This window comes from Drosophila guanche, unplaced genomic scaffold (genome assembly GCF_900245975.1).
Source record: "Drosophila guanche unplaced genomic scaffold, DGUA_6, whole genome shotgun sequence".
In the NCBI taxonomy this organism is placed as follows: Eukaryota; Metazoa; Arthropoda; class Insecta; order Diptera; family Drosophilidae; genus Drosophila; species Drosophila guanche.
The window spans coordinates 2,613,626-2,627,034 of NW_022995749.1; the positions used below are offsets into that span (position 1 = coordinate 2,613,626).

At 49.1% G+C, this 13,409-nt stretch overlaps 2 protein-coding genes across 9 annotated transcripts in view; both read right to left on the reverse strand.

Moving 5' to 3' along the window:
* Positions 1-119: 119 nt before the first annotated feature.
* Positions 120-13,409, reverse strand: part of LOC117585628 (endoribonuclease Dcr-1) — a 50,354-nt gene continuing 37,064 nt past the window's right edge. The window contains exons 6-16 of one of the 8 annotated variants that reach the window (XM_034275198.1): positions 9,101-9,299; positions 8,859-9,005; positions 6,614-6,727; positions 6,376-6,492; positions 3,804-6,105; positions 3,142-3,739; positions 2,814-3,081; positions 1,984-2,600; positions 1,741-1,920; positions 1,514-1,675; positions 120-1,454 (exon numbers count right to left, since the gene is read on the reverse strand). In XM_034275198.1, coding sequence (XP_034131089.1) covers positions 1,161-1,454; positions 1,514-1,675; positions 1,741-1,920; positions 1,984-2,600; positions 2,814-3,081; positions 3,142-3,739; positions 3,804-6,105; positions 6,376-6,492; positions 6,614-6,727; positions 8,859-9,005; positions 9,101-9,299 — 4,998 coding nt within the window. In that variant the 3' untranslated portion in view covers positions 120-1,160. Of the gene's footprint in view, positions 1,455-1,513; positions 1,676-1,740; positions 1,921-1,983; positions 2,601-2,813; positions 3,082-3,141; positions 3,740-3,803; positions 6,142-6,375; positions 6,493-6,613; positions 6,728-8,858; positions 9,006-9,100; positions 9,300-13,409 lie in introns of those variants that run through there. The other 7 variants (XM_034275195.1, XM_034275197.1, XM_034275196.1 and 4 more) reach the window with 7 other exon arrangements.
* Positions 11,330-13,409, reverse strand: part of LOC117585858 (cytoplasmic aconitate hydratase) — a 4,027-nt gene continuing 1,947 nt past the window's right edge. Inside the window, exons 5-8 of the mRNA XM_034275609.1 lie at positions 13,328-13,407; positions 13,166-13,266; positions 12,332-13,103; positions 11,330-12,265 (exon numbers count right to left, since the gene is read on the reverse strand). Coding sequence (XP_034131500.1) covers positions 11,433-12,265; positions 12,332-13,103; positions 13,166-13,266; positions 13,328-13,407 — 1,786 coding nt within the window. The 3' untranslated portion in view covers positions 11,330-11,432. The remainder of the gene's footprint in view (positions 12,266-12,331; positions 13,104-13,165; positions 13,267-13,327; positions 13,408-13,409) is intronic.

Consider the following 13,409-nt stretch of genomic DNA (forward strand, 5'->3'; position numbering starts at 1 on the left):
AACATGCGCTAAAGGCAGACCACGTGGGGCATTCGCTAGTCGCCATTCGAGTCTCCACTTTAGCTGCGGAAAATCCAGGGAAAATTATTTAGTTTGCCCACAGAGATAGAGACAGTTGGTTCAGTATATCCGGCAAGTTTTATTGATATAATTATAGATAGGTGTTTGATTTGATGGTTGCTGTTGCTGTTGCTTTTGCTTTTGCTTTATGCTGTTGTTGATTTCTGCTTGAATAAATGAGCTGTAAATAATCCACACAAACACACACTTGTGTAGTTACACTCTCTGCTCCTACTGCCTGTTCTCTAGATTTGATCAACATCATCGTCTATGCCTATAACTCTCTCCTGCTCTGTACACATCAACATCATCTGGTTTTTGTTTTGCTATCACATTGAATTGTTACATTTATAGTAGTAGTTGCTGCTGCTGCATGTTGCCTGCTTAAAATCATTAAAACACGTTTTAAATTTCATCTGAAACATGTCGCGGTATACACACACATTCCGTATTCCGTATTCCGTATTCGTATCCGTTTCTGTAGCTGAAGTCTGTATTGTGTGTTGTTTTTAGTGGTTTTGTTTTGTTTTTGTGTTTAGTGTGGGATTGTTTTGGGGTGTTTTTGTTGTATGTAAGGAAGTCAGGAGCACACATATCGTTTTGTTTTTGTTTTTTGTTTTTTGTTTGTTTGTTTGTAAACATATCTATGAACATTCAGTGAATCTTCGTTTGTCGTCGTTTCTCATGCGCCTTTTACATCGTTTCTTTTTACAAAAAATTAGACTTAAAATTGCATGCGCTTCTCTCGTAACTACACATACATTTTAGTGGTTGTTGCTTAGTACCTTGTTCTCTCTCTTTCTTTCTATATTTCTTTCTCTTGCTAAATGTCCTTTGCTTCTTCTTTTTTTGTGTTTTTTTTTTCTTAGATTTTTTTTTGTTTGAACTACATAATACATTTAAAATATACATAGAAGTACATAATATTTGTATACATATAGGTATATATATGCCTTTCTCTTCTCTTCTGTTGTCTGCTCTGTTCCGCGCGTATAGTAAAATATATGTATAATGTGTGTGTATATATATTGTATATATATAGATCTGTATGCACTTATGCCTAATCATGATTTCTAGCCATGATTCATTCATTCATTCGCTTAATTCACGTTAGTTGTAGTAGTTGTAGTTTTATTTGTAGTTGTAGTTGTAGTAGTATTTGTATCCTGCAGCTCTTCGAGAGTTGGAATATCGTCTTGTAGTTTTAGCACTTGTAACCTTGGGTTATAGTGCCCCGCTAAATAATATGTATCATTGTTATCGTATATGGATTGATATTGCTTCGAATCGGCACCGAACTTCTCAAAGTAGTGCCCAAACTGCAGCACCTCGCACCGGTGCGAAATGGTCTGCACATCGTTCTCATCATCATGCGACGATTCAAACAGAGCACCCTAGAAAAAAAAAGAGTGTTAGAATGTGGGGATCCTGCCTTCTGGCTGCAATATCTTACCGGATACTTCAAATTTGGGCAGCCAGTCGTCTCCTCCGGATGATAGAACCACGCCACTCGCACCACCTTATTGCCTGTGCTGGTCTCCCACATAGACTCAATGCGTCCAATATAGGGACGATCCGGTCTGCCCGTCGATAGAAATACTGCACTGTCCCCGACCTACAAAATAGATCAAGCAAAATTTATCTTAAAACTTAAATTCAAACTAATTGCATAGCACCTACCGTAATGGTCTCCTTTCCTCTTTTGATTGTTTTGTAAAATTGCTTTCTGGCTCGGCCCTTGACGCCGCCCTTGCGATAGGCAACGCCATTCCAACCCCACAGCTGTCGCTCCGGCAGAAAGGCCGCTATCTTGCTGCTGCCCTTGGAGTTGTTGTGCTCGACCAGATCTTCGCCCTTGGCCTAAAAGGAAAAACAAAAGGAGTAAGCGATGCAGTTACGGAGTTAAGTGATTTCCTAGCTTACCTCATCGGATATCTCAGACATCAGATTGGAGGCACTCTCCTCTTCCATATCCAACTGTTCCGTCTTTACTTTGATCTCCATCTTGACGCGATTTGACGCAGGGGCAGGCGTCGCTTCTGTTACTTCCTCGGCTGTTGTGATGAAGTCCTGGTGTTGTTCTGGCTCCTCACTGCCATTCTTGCGGTGATGTTTCTTGTGCTTCTTGCGTTTCTTGTGCTTGTGATGCTTACGGCCGGCTGCCTCATCGACGGCGCCAGCTCCAGCATCGCCAGCTGTTGCCTGATCGGCCACTTCATTCGAGACGGCAGCCACTGACAGCGAGTTGCTGGTGCCACCGCCATTGGCGTTCTGTGACCGCGACATCTTCTTGAGGCTCTTCTTCAGTCGCTTCTTCTCGCTGCGCTGCGTGAACAGCTCCATGGTGGCGGCCAGTGAGGTGGTATTGTCGCTATTCATGACAGCACTGTGATGGCTGTGCGAGTCCTCGCAGCCCGACATGTGGGCAGAATGCTGCGCATGTAATGGTTCCTGCGAATTGCAGCGTCCACCACTCTCCCCAGTGCGCAGAGCGCCGCGCTTCTGCTTGCCTACTGAGTAGAGGGGATTATCGTTGTACTCTGGTTCCATGTGGTTGTGGATTGTGGGTCAAAGGAGGGAGGATCAACGAAAATAACAAAGAAGTAAATAAAGGCACGAACAAAGACATACACACACACACACACTTAAAAACAACACACACACAACACATAAATGACAGGAATGACGGCAGAATGGATTGGATGGCCTTTCACACGACTCATTGGAGTCAATCAATCGCCCTGCATACACACCTGCTATGGGATAATCACTGAGTAGCAGCCGGATGTTCTGCAAGCGGATCCTGCCGCTGTCTCCATCATCGAACTCCACGCTGACAAAGTCCGGCGCATGGGTCGGCGTGTTGGGTGCTGCTGCAGCCGTCGCTACAGCTCCCTCCTCAGCTGGTTCCGACTCAATGGCTCGGCCCGGATAAAGGCATCGGTACTGCTGACTCCAATAGGCACACAGACGCGTGCCCACAGGCACACACTCCACGCTCTTAGGCGCCACCTCCAGAATCTGCCACAAAGATATTTACACATTAAACTAATTGCAGAGGAGAGTTGCAGAAACACTCACCGTATCCTTGAGTATATCCTCGCGCGACATCACATGTGACTTGTTGCCCCGCTCGCCGTCCAGCGTGATGGCATAGACATCGGGCGGACGCAGCGGCTTCATCACGCCCGCATAGAACAGGCCACCCATGTCGGTGAGAACGCGCGTCTCCTCGCGATACAGATGCTCGCTGGTCAGCTGCAGCTCCTTATCCGTGGCGCTGGCTCTGCGCTTGGCCTCGGTTGGGGCCGTTGGTTGATCGCCGCTGCCAGGACTGGCCTTTAGCTTTCGCTTTCTGCGCACCAACGAGGCGGACGTAGATGATTGCTTGTGCGCTGCAGTCGACGGGGAAGAACAATTTGAGGAGGAAATGGAGGTAGCAATTGGGGCACTTGGGGCAATGGCCGCGTCCAGCGCACTCGGCTCGAGGCGCACAAACGATGAGGTAATCGGTGAGCCACTGTGCGGCAAGGGACTGGGCTCTGTCTGCGGCTGCTGCGGCGGCGGCGGTGGTGGGAACGAGTGCGTCGTCTTCTCCGGGAACCGCAAGAAGCTGGACGCCTGCAGGTTGCTGCTTGAGAATTTTGGGAATTTGTAATCGCGCAGCGGTGATGAAGTCCTAATGGAATGAATAATATTTTAATGCATGTTTTCGTTTCAGAAAGGGAATTCCCCACACTTACCCCAGGACACTTGACAGCGTTGAGCTGAGCGTCAGCTGTGGCTGTTGCAGTGGTGACAGCGCGGGCTGTGCTGCCTGCACTGGCTGCTGCAGATGCTGTTGCTGCTGTTGCTGCTGTTGCTGCTGCAGCTTGAGACTCTTTCGCTTCTTCTTAAGCTTGCTTATCTCGTCCAGCTTCCGTTTCTTCTTGCGATACTGACGCGTAATGTCTGCCAAACGCATTCGCATGTTGCTGTCCATTATGCTGAACACCTCGTTGCCAAAGCGCTGCGCATAGCTGGGACCCATGGTGTGCAGCGCACTGCGTAGCTCCGACTGCAGCTGCTCATCCTGCAGGCTGGCATCGCCTTCCCCGTAATCCAACGGCGACTGCAGCTGCGGCTCAAACTGCTGCTGGCGGCTGCTGTTGTCTCGACGATGCTTCTTTTTGCTCTTCTTGCTGCAACGCGCCGACTTGCGGCTCTCGCTGGACGAGGACTTGGAATGTTTGTGCTTCTTGCGCTTCGGGGGCGTCGGATCTGCGGACTGCAGCGATGTGGTGGGCAGCTCAATGCCCTGCATAGAGGGAAATGCTGGCGAGCTTAATGGCATTTGGAAGGAAGATGTTGAGGAGAACAATGATCCTCCTGCTGGTGGCACGAAACCAAAGCAGGACTTGCCCTCGTTCCCCCCAACGGGCTGCGTGGGTGTTGGCATGGGCGTTGGTGTGCCTGGCGCTGACGCTGGCGGCGTCGGTGTGGGACTTGGCGTACGCGAATAGGTTGTGGCAAAGAGGCTGCTGCCCTGCACCACCTCTTCCTGTATGCGCTGCTCCGCCAAAGCGCAAAGCAGCTTCAAGCCGCCCAAAGGCTCCTGCGGCGCGGCCTCCAGTTCCATCATTGGCTGCTGCTGCTGCATCGGTTGCATGGGAGGTGGTGGCGCCACTGGGTGTGCCGTGTGCTCGATGTGCTCCATCGGCTCCTGTTTGACCCGCACAAATGGTGTGCTATTGGTACTGATATTCGACAGCAGCTCCAGCCCCGTCAGATCTTCGGGCGCTGTCTGCGGTGATTCCATGGCTGGCGGAGGCGATCTGTTGGGCATCTGTTCCGCCGACTCATGACTGGCACTGGGTTGAATGTCACTGGACACGGGATTGGTCTGGATCTGGGTGTGGGTCTGTGTATGAGTTTGGGTTTGGGGTTGGGTTTGTGTTTGGGTATGGCACTCGTTTGGCACTTCACTGGTTTTGGTCAGTTCCAGTGGCTGGACCAGGGATATCGACAGGGCCTCCTCTGTCATTGGCTCTTGTCCCGTCCTGGTCATCGGGGGACCGGGACATGGGTAGCTTAAGCTCTCATCCTCGCTGCAAACGGGCGTATCCGTTTGTATATTCACATCCTGCATCTGCGGCAACAGGGAGACAGGGATCTCCGGCAGACGTGGCGGTGTCTGTGGCGTCAGTGGTGCGTGCAGCTTAAAGTTGAGCGCTGCAGCAGCTGCCGCCGCCTCATCACATGGGTGTGCGCCAGTCATGGGTGTGCCAGCAGCGGATAGATCACTGGCGGCACCATGCATGGACAGATTTAGCAGCGCAGGAGTCGCTGTGGCCGAGTGGCTGGGCAGCGACTGAAACATTTGATGGTGCATCGGATGGCCCGTGCCCATGCCCATGCCTGGACCCATTGCAGCAGCGGCACCATCCATGGTGGCCGAGGTGGGCGGCGTGGGCAAACGCATCAAATTCAGAGCCTGCTCCTTGTCCCGCATCGATGACGTCGCCTCCAGCGGCACCAGCGGCGGCAAGGCCAATGGCATTGGATGGTGCGTCGAGTAGTCCTCCATCTTCATGCCATGCGGCGGCAACAGCAACGATCCGATGGGCGCCGACTGAGCAGCAGCCGCTGCCAGGCTGAGGAAACGCGAACTGCTGCTAGAACTGAGGCTGCTGGTGCTGCTCGTGACGCCCGCGCTGGCCGCCACTGCCGCTGCCAGGCTCAGGTTGATGGTGGAGTTGGTGGTGGTGGTGCTGCTCGTCTGCTGATTGCTGCTGTGCTGGCACAGGGTCGAGCTGCCCGTGGCATTGGCCGCTGCGGCCAGGTACAGCTGCAGCGTGGAGGCATACGATGGTGTTGGGCCCAGCGCCGAGTGGCCACCCATGCCCATTCCCATCGAATTGAAGAATAGATTGGGCGGCGGCTGGAGGGCGGCAGCAGCAGCAGCCGCTGCAGCGGCGGAGGAGCCACCAGCTGTGGCTTGGGGTATGTAGGAGGGCCAGACAAAGGCTGTGGCTGCCGCAGCCGCCGCTGCCTGCTGGAACGGATCTGTGGACGTTAAGAGGGGAAAATTTGATATGCCTGCTGTGTGCATGGAGACATTTTTTTGTTGGAATTGGATTTGGATTTGAATTTGGATACAGGATCCGTCGGAGAAGGGGGAGGAGGAGAGAAGCGTAGTTATAAAAGCATGAATTAGTTTTGTTTTGTTTTCTTTCGGCTTTTTGGCGATTCAGTGTTCGAAATCAAATTAATTCTAGAACCAGTGCATGCAAATGTGTTGTGCTAAATGTTGAATGCTGAATGGACAACACTTACCGAGCGCTGCTGGGGCGGCCGGCAGCAGCACCACCTGTCCGCGGTTGGCCTCGCGCGTATATTGCAGGCCCACCGTGGCGGGGGACATGGAAATCACTGATTCAATGGGTAATGCATCTACAAAAAACGCAACGAAAAAAGAAAATAGATAAACCAAATAGAGGAGATAGAAACTGTGAAGCAGGATTGGGTGTCGGGAAATCTTGAAGTCTAAGCTGGGGAATTCTGGGTTACTCACTCGGGTACTGCCAGAATGTCGATGGTGTTCGGTTTAGATCCTCCGCTGTGGCTGTGCCGGTGGTCATCAGGTCTCCGTTGCCCGTAAAGTACAAATTGCCGCAACTAGTGGCACCTGCAACACACACAGATTCGATTAGTGTTATGCATAAATAACTTTTTTATAAATTCAGTTATTTTGCCTCCTCAACTTTTCAACTTTGGCTGGCAGGCTTTAGCCCCTCCAGTGTCCTCTTGCGTATGTATACTGAGAAATATTTTCCATGTCCTTGAACTATGCAGTACTCCCCACCCCACACAAGACTACCCCGCCGCCACACAGCCTGTGGCTGTATAATTTCACAAATAATTCAATTAAAGCTGATGTATATTCAGTGCTTTATAATTGCATTACATTTAACATTGAGGGGAGCTATTAAAAACCATCCAAATAATGACAGCCAAACCGGATATTTATGTATTCCATTCAGATCCCATCCGAGAAATGCAATTAGTTTGACATTATTTGACAAGTGAAGCCATGTTGTTGCCTGTCTTGGAAAAACTACCCACCAAAATGGTATAAATAGAACTCGGAGTCCCTGCCCAAAGGGAACAAAAAAGAAAACCATAACTAAGCTAGGGCCAGGACCAATGCCATATGGTCATGTTACCCAAACCAATTCCATCGTGTCGTATTCCTGGATCTCCCAGTCGCTCTACACTCTTCCTTGTTCGCTCGTCACAGCATGAGCAGCATCCCTTGTGGCATTTCCCCCATTGACTACTTTCCACGCACCACCTTCTTCTTGTGCACCCAGCATCAGCAACAGCGGCAGCAGTCGCTAAGTTGTTGGAAAACACCCACCCGAGAGCACTGCCTATGAGTAATCTGTCTTTAGATTCGCGCTTCAATGCCCCTTCTCCGCTCACAAACTCACACACACACACACACACAAAAAAAAACACACGCACACGAGAACCACGAGGTTTTTTTTGAAGCGTGCATTAAACCATCACGAAGCTGATTGTGCCCTAAACTTTGTACATAAATATATGAATTTTATATATTATTCAATCTGTTATATAAACATTCTTTAGAACGGTGTTCAAATATTAATAAACAAACATTTAAAGTGAGACTGTAGCCACTTTTGTAGCACATTGATGCTCGGACTCGAGACACACAAGCGAATGCTGCCAGGAAGAATGCCTGGGAATTAAAATCTAAATACATTTCGTGTGCTGCTCGACTCTATTTACCCTGATTGGGATTTCTGTTATTGCTGTACCGCTAAAAATGCAATAAAATTCAAGTTCCTTAAACCATATAAAAAAAGTTGTTCTATGGCGAGGGTTTCGTGATGCACCTTATACAAACGATTCACCTTTCGCCCGCCCATGCTTCACGTCTGTCAATGCCATGTTCAGCTGAGAGGGTCTGCTTCGGTCCTCGGCATCAAATAACAAAATACACAATGGCTTAAAAATAACAGGCTCGGGAGTCAAGTTGGTCCCGAGAAAGTCTTAAAGCGGTTGAAATTGAGTTGATTATTGTTTTGCTGGAAATGCTTGAAAAATGATCACACATTGGCCAATCGAAATATGATTAAAGTGAAGTTCAATTTAAGCTATCGAAATTCAAAGAATTAATTGTAAGCAGAGAGAGTTTTCTTTCATTTCTGGAATGCAAATGCCATCGTAGAGCATTCACAGGTCGAGGAGAGCAGGACCTCTCTTTGCATTTCGCAAAAATGTGTTTCACTTTCGTTTTATTTCCGCTTTAGAAGTTTCGTATGATTTACCACCGGTTTCCTTATATGTACAATATCTACGTTTTAATATTAAAGTCTTTGCGAGGGGGTGGGTTGAGTCAGCCGCTGTCACAACAACGACACAGCCGACACAGCCGACACAGCAGGCGGCCATCATCTCACATCATATGATTTCTGCCCCCTCGCAACTTTTGACGGGGTGTTTACCAGAGACACCCTCAACTCGAGCGGGTCTGAAGGAATTTTTCAATGTTTGTTGAAATCTTATTAGTGGGATAATTGAACGACGGCCATGCCATGTCCTTTCGCTTTGGCTTTGGCTTTATAAGCATCATAACGATGCCCCTGGGGACGGCTGGACGCGGGTCGGCTGGCACAGCGCTCATTAAAGGCGCGCAGACACACACTCACACACACACACACACACAGAAATCTGGGGCCCTTAAATTAAATTAGATGCTGCTGATGAGGCCCCCCGTCTAACACACTTACTCAGGTCAGCGACGCGTATGCCGAAGCAGTTCATGTCCTTGCTGAGTGGCTGCTGTAGAGGTAACGTTGCCGGGTTGGTCAATGTCGACACCAGGGCCTCCTGTGGCCGTTTCCGGGCCACGGCAATACCAATGGGCACGGAATTGCCTAGGCATAAAAAAAATGAAAATAATGACGTTGAGTGGGGATGGTGGATGGAGAACGAGGGAGCGTGGAAAAGGGAAAACGAAGGGGAAACCTACTTGTGCTGCCATTTGACTTTTCTAGATCGGACACTTTGGGGGATGGAGCCTCGATCTTAACGAGCGTCGTTAGTGTGGAAGAAGACATGGTCTTGGAAGTGGCCGATGCGGTAACGGACGAGGACACTGTGCCCAGGCCAGCGGCTGTGAGCGATGCGGTTGATGATTGGAGATGATGCTGCTGCTGCTGCTGCTGGTGGTGCTGCTGCTGGTGGTGGTGGTTAAGCGGCTGGTGGTGGTGCTGTTGATGCTGCTGCTGCTGCTGATGGCAATTGTTGGAACTAATCTCGGATACCTGGCAAGGCTCGCGTTTGATTTGCACAAAAGTGTAGGAGGAGTTGGTCTGCTGATGATGATGGAGCGGTGTGACAGCACCCGTGCTGCTCATATAGCCCCCAAACTGATCAAGATGCAGCGATGGCGGCACTCCAATGGCTGCTGCTTGGGTCGTCGTGGTGGGCACCAGAAATGTGGCTGTTGCTGTGGCAGCGGCCACCGAGGAACTCAGGACATCCGCGGCATTGCTGGTGGCGTTCCCATTGAATGTGGCCATTTGTTGATATTTTTGTTAGTATTTACTCCAAATTTGTTGGATTTTTCGAGCTGTTGATGGTGCTAGAACGGAGGTGGGGACAGCGGCATTTCTCGCGCGCATTGGCCCCTGGGGACTCCGCGGGGGGACACTTGGGGTCGGGAAGCTCGCAGAAGCGGCGACGTGCTGAGACGCATATACTTCGCGTACCGACTATGCTATGTACATATATATCTCTCTATAGCTTTGTATATTTATGTGTATATATTTAAACGGCCACAACTAAAACATTAAACCATTATCTGCGGCACACACTCGCACACGCACACGCACACACACACAGAAACGGACACACAGTCTACATTTTTACAGGTTTTCTCTGCTTTTTGGTGCAACATTCAACGGTTTTGTACCTTTGTGTTTTTATAAATAAATGACATAATCCACACGACGCGACGTATGCAACTTGCAATATATATATCTATGTGTTCAAAACTGGACCTGTGTGCTCTCTGCTGCTAGAGTCCCCCCAAGCACAAGCACAAGCACTGGGCAGAGTCGAGTCGAGTCGGAGGTGGCGACGGCACGGGCGATGGCGATGGCGATGGCGACGGCAGAGGCGGAGGCGCGACGTTGTGCTGCGTGTGGACAGCGGTTTTTTCACAAGTCGTGGCGTGTTCAAAGAATTCACAATGCGATCCCATCTACAAGATGGCACACTGTTTACGACCGCGCGTTTTTTTATTTATTTTTATTGTTAGAATTTATTTATTTAGAAATCCCTGGACTTGGAGAAAAGAGCAGTGTGACCGAAGATTTATCGATAAAATATGCCGCCTGATCATCACAAATAAACCGTATTACAGTCAAAAAAATACCGTAAATATACCAAGGAAAAAATCAAACCTAATACGATTAACCCTCCTCTATTTAAACCGCGGAACATAAATCTGTCTAGTACATTTATCTTCTAAAAATCCTACTTATTTATTCTTTAAAAAACGTATAACAACGATATCTTTTACTTGCACTGCGGTCAAATTCTTCCAGTTGTATAATAACCGTGGGCTTATTTAAAACCACCCAGGTCGACAATGGGCTAAAGCTCGTTTTTGTTGATCGGAAAACGTATTACTTGACTTTGATATTCGCTTTAAAATAACTTGCCAGTTTTTACCTTCAGCACTGAACGTAATATTTTATCCAAGTGATGAAATAATTTTCCGCAGGATTGGCTAGTTTTTAAGACTTATTTTTATGGGATTGCTTACAAAATAAAGTTTAAAGTCAAAGCATGCAATCTATGTGTGTCCGGAATGGACGTCATTGTTGTTGCTCAACCAGATTTCAGTTATGAGGAAATGGACATTTGTATACCCTTTACCATTAAATTAATGTTGAATTAATTTAGCTTTAAACCCGAGACTGTATAGTGTATGTATTAATTGGGAAGCGAGCCTCAAGTGACATTCTTTACCTCAATTCTATATTATCACATTTCCCAAAGAATGCTACATGTTGCTCGCACGGCATGAGCAAGTTGCGCAACAATGCTGCTTAACCCTGTCGCCATATTGCTGGTTAATGTAGATTCATTTTTACACCGTAACTACAGATAATAAGCATAGACATGTATGTATAAGGAGTATGGGCCGCATTTATACCGTGTATACTGTTTCCTTGAATTAATATTAATATTTTCTTTTCCAATTTTATTCGTCACAAGATTAGAAAATTATTAATTTTGTTACAAATGCAAATGCAAATGGAATAACGTAAGGCACCCTTGTTGAGCAAGGTCTAGTCAAGCATCTTCCGTATCATGTAGTTTAGAATTCCGCCATTCTTGTAGTACGTAATGTCCACCTCAGTATCGAAGCGTAGCGTCGTCTCGAAAACATTGCCATCGGCGTTGACTTGAATTCTCTGGCCCGGCCGCAAGTCGTCGCGTTTGGGCAGGGTAATGTTAAACATCTCCCGACCGGTGAGGTGCAATGAATCGGCACTTTGTCCTGGCAGGAACTGCAGGGGAATGACACCCATGCCGACCAAATTCGAACGGTGTATGCGCTCGTATGACTCCGCAATGACAGCCTTGATGCCCAGCAGAAACGGACCCTTGGCGGCCCAGTCGCGGGAGCTGCCACTGCCGTAGTCCTTGCCGACAATCAGCAGCAAGGGCGTACCCTCCTGCCGATATCGCTCGGCAGCATCAAAAATGTCCATATCCTGCTGGCTGGGCATGTGCACGGTTCGCGGACCGGTCTTGGAGGCCAGTTTGTTGACCAGGCGTATGTTGGCAAAGGTTCCGCGAGCCATTACCGCATCGTTGCCGCGTCGCGAGCCATACGAGTTGAAGTCACGCGGCGTTAGATGGCGCTCGGCCAAATAGCGTGCAGCTGGGGAGTTTCTGGCAATGGAGCCCGCTGGCGAGATGTGATCAGTGGTCACGGAGTCGCCCAGGAAGAGCAGGCAGCGCGCACCCTCAATGCTGCCCAGCTTCGGCAGCTGCCGGGTCATGCCCTCAAAGAAGGGCGGACGTTTGATGTAGGTGGACGCCGCACTCCAGGGATAAAGCTTGCCATCGGAAACCTCAAGGGTTTGCCAGTCCTCAGAGCCAAGTTTGATTTTGCCTTTAAAGAAAATAAAGTTTAGATGAGAATTGCTGTAAATTTACTTTTTAGGCTTTTAGGACTCACTGTAGACCTCCTGGAACATGGCTGGAATGACGTGCTTGCGCTCCACCTCCTGAATCTGGCTACGGGTCGGCCAAATGTCACGCAGGAACACACTCTTCCCGATGCCATCCACGCCCAGCGGCTGCGTTTCAAAGTCTATGTCCACGCGTCCAGCTATGGCGTAGGCAATCACCAGCAGAGGACTGGCCAAATAGTTGGCCCGCGTGTTGGGATGAATGCGACCCTCGAAGTTTCGATTGCCAGACAACACACCGCAGCAGACCAGGCCGTTCTTCTCGATGGCGTTGACCACATTCTCCTCCAGCGGTCCCGAGTTGCCAATGCAGGTCATGCAGCCATAGCCCACAATGTCGAAGCCCAGCTGCTCCAGGTACGGAATGACGCCCGACTCTTTGAGGTAGTAGGTAACCACACCAGAGCCCGGCGACAGCGATGTCTTGATGTACGGTAAAATGCTGAGACCCTTCTCCACAGCATTCTTGGCCAGCAGACCGGCGCCCAGCATTACCGATGGATTCGATGTGTTTGTACAGGAAGTTATGGCTGCAATGACCACAGAGCCATGGCGCAGCTTGTAGCTTTTCCCATCCTCCCATTGGAACTCTCCGCTGGCGGACAAAGCATCTGGCGGTACAGCAAATCCCTTGAAGCCCACTGGACTGGTCAGGCACGCTTTGAAATCCTCAAACATGCTCGAAACAGAGACGCGATCGTGCGGACGTTTGGGGCCCGAGACCGATGTGACCACTGTGGAAAGATCCAAAGTAACAGACTGCCAGCGATGGTGTGACATGCAAGAGTTAGTCAGACAGGAAAGGAGACACCAGAACGTACCTCTGTGTATGTGGGATCCTGATCTTGCAGAGCGTAATCCCGCAGCTGTCGCGTGGCCTTTAGATACTCGCGAATAATGTGGATTTTCTTCTCAGAGCGATCTGCAATGGATAAAAGATGAATATGGATCCTTTCTTCATACTATTTGCCATCAATATTAACTCGTCTGTCGCATGTAACTCAGCGTATTCTCGTCGATGGGGAAGTAGCCGACTGTGGCTCCATATTCCGGACACATATTGCT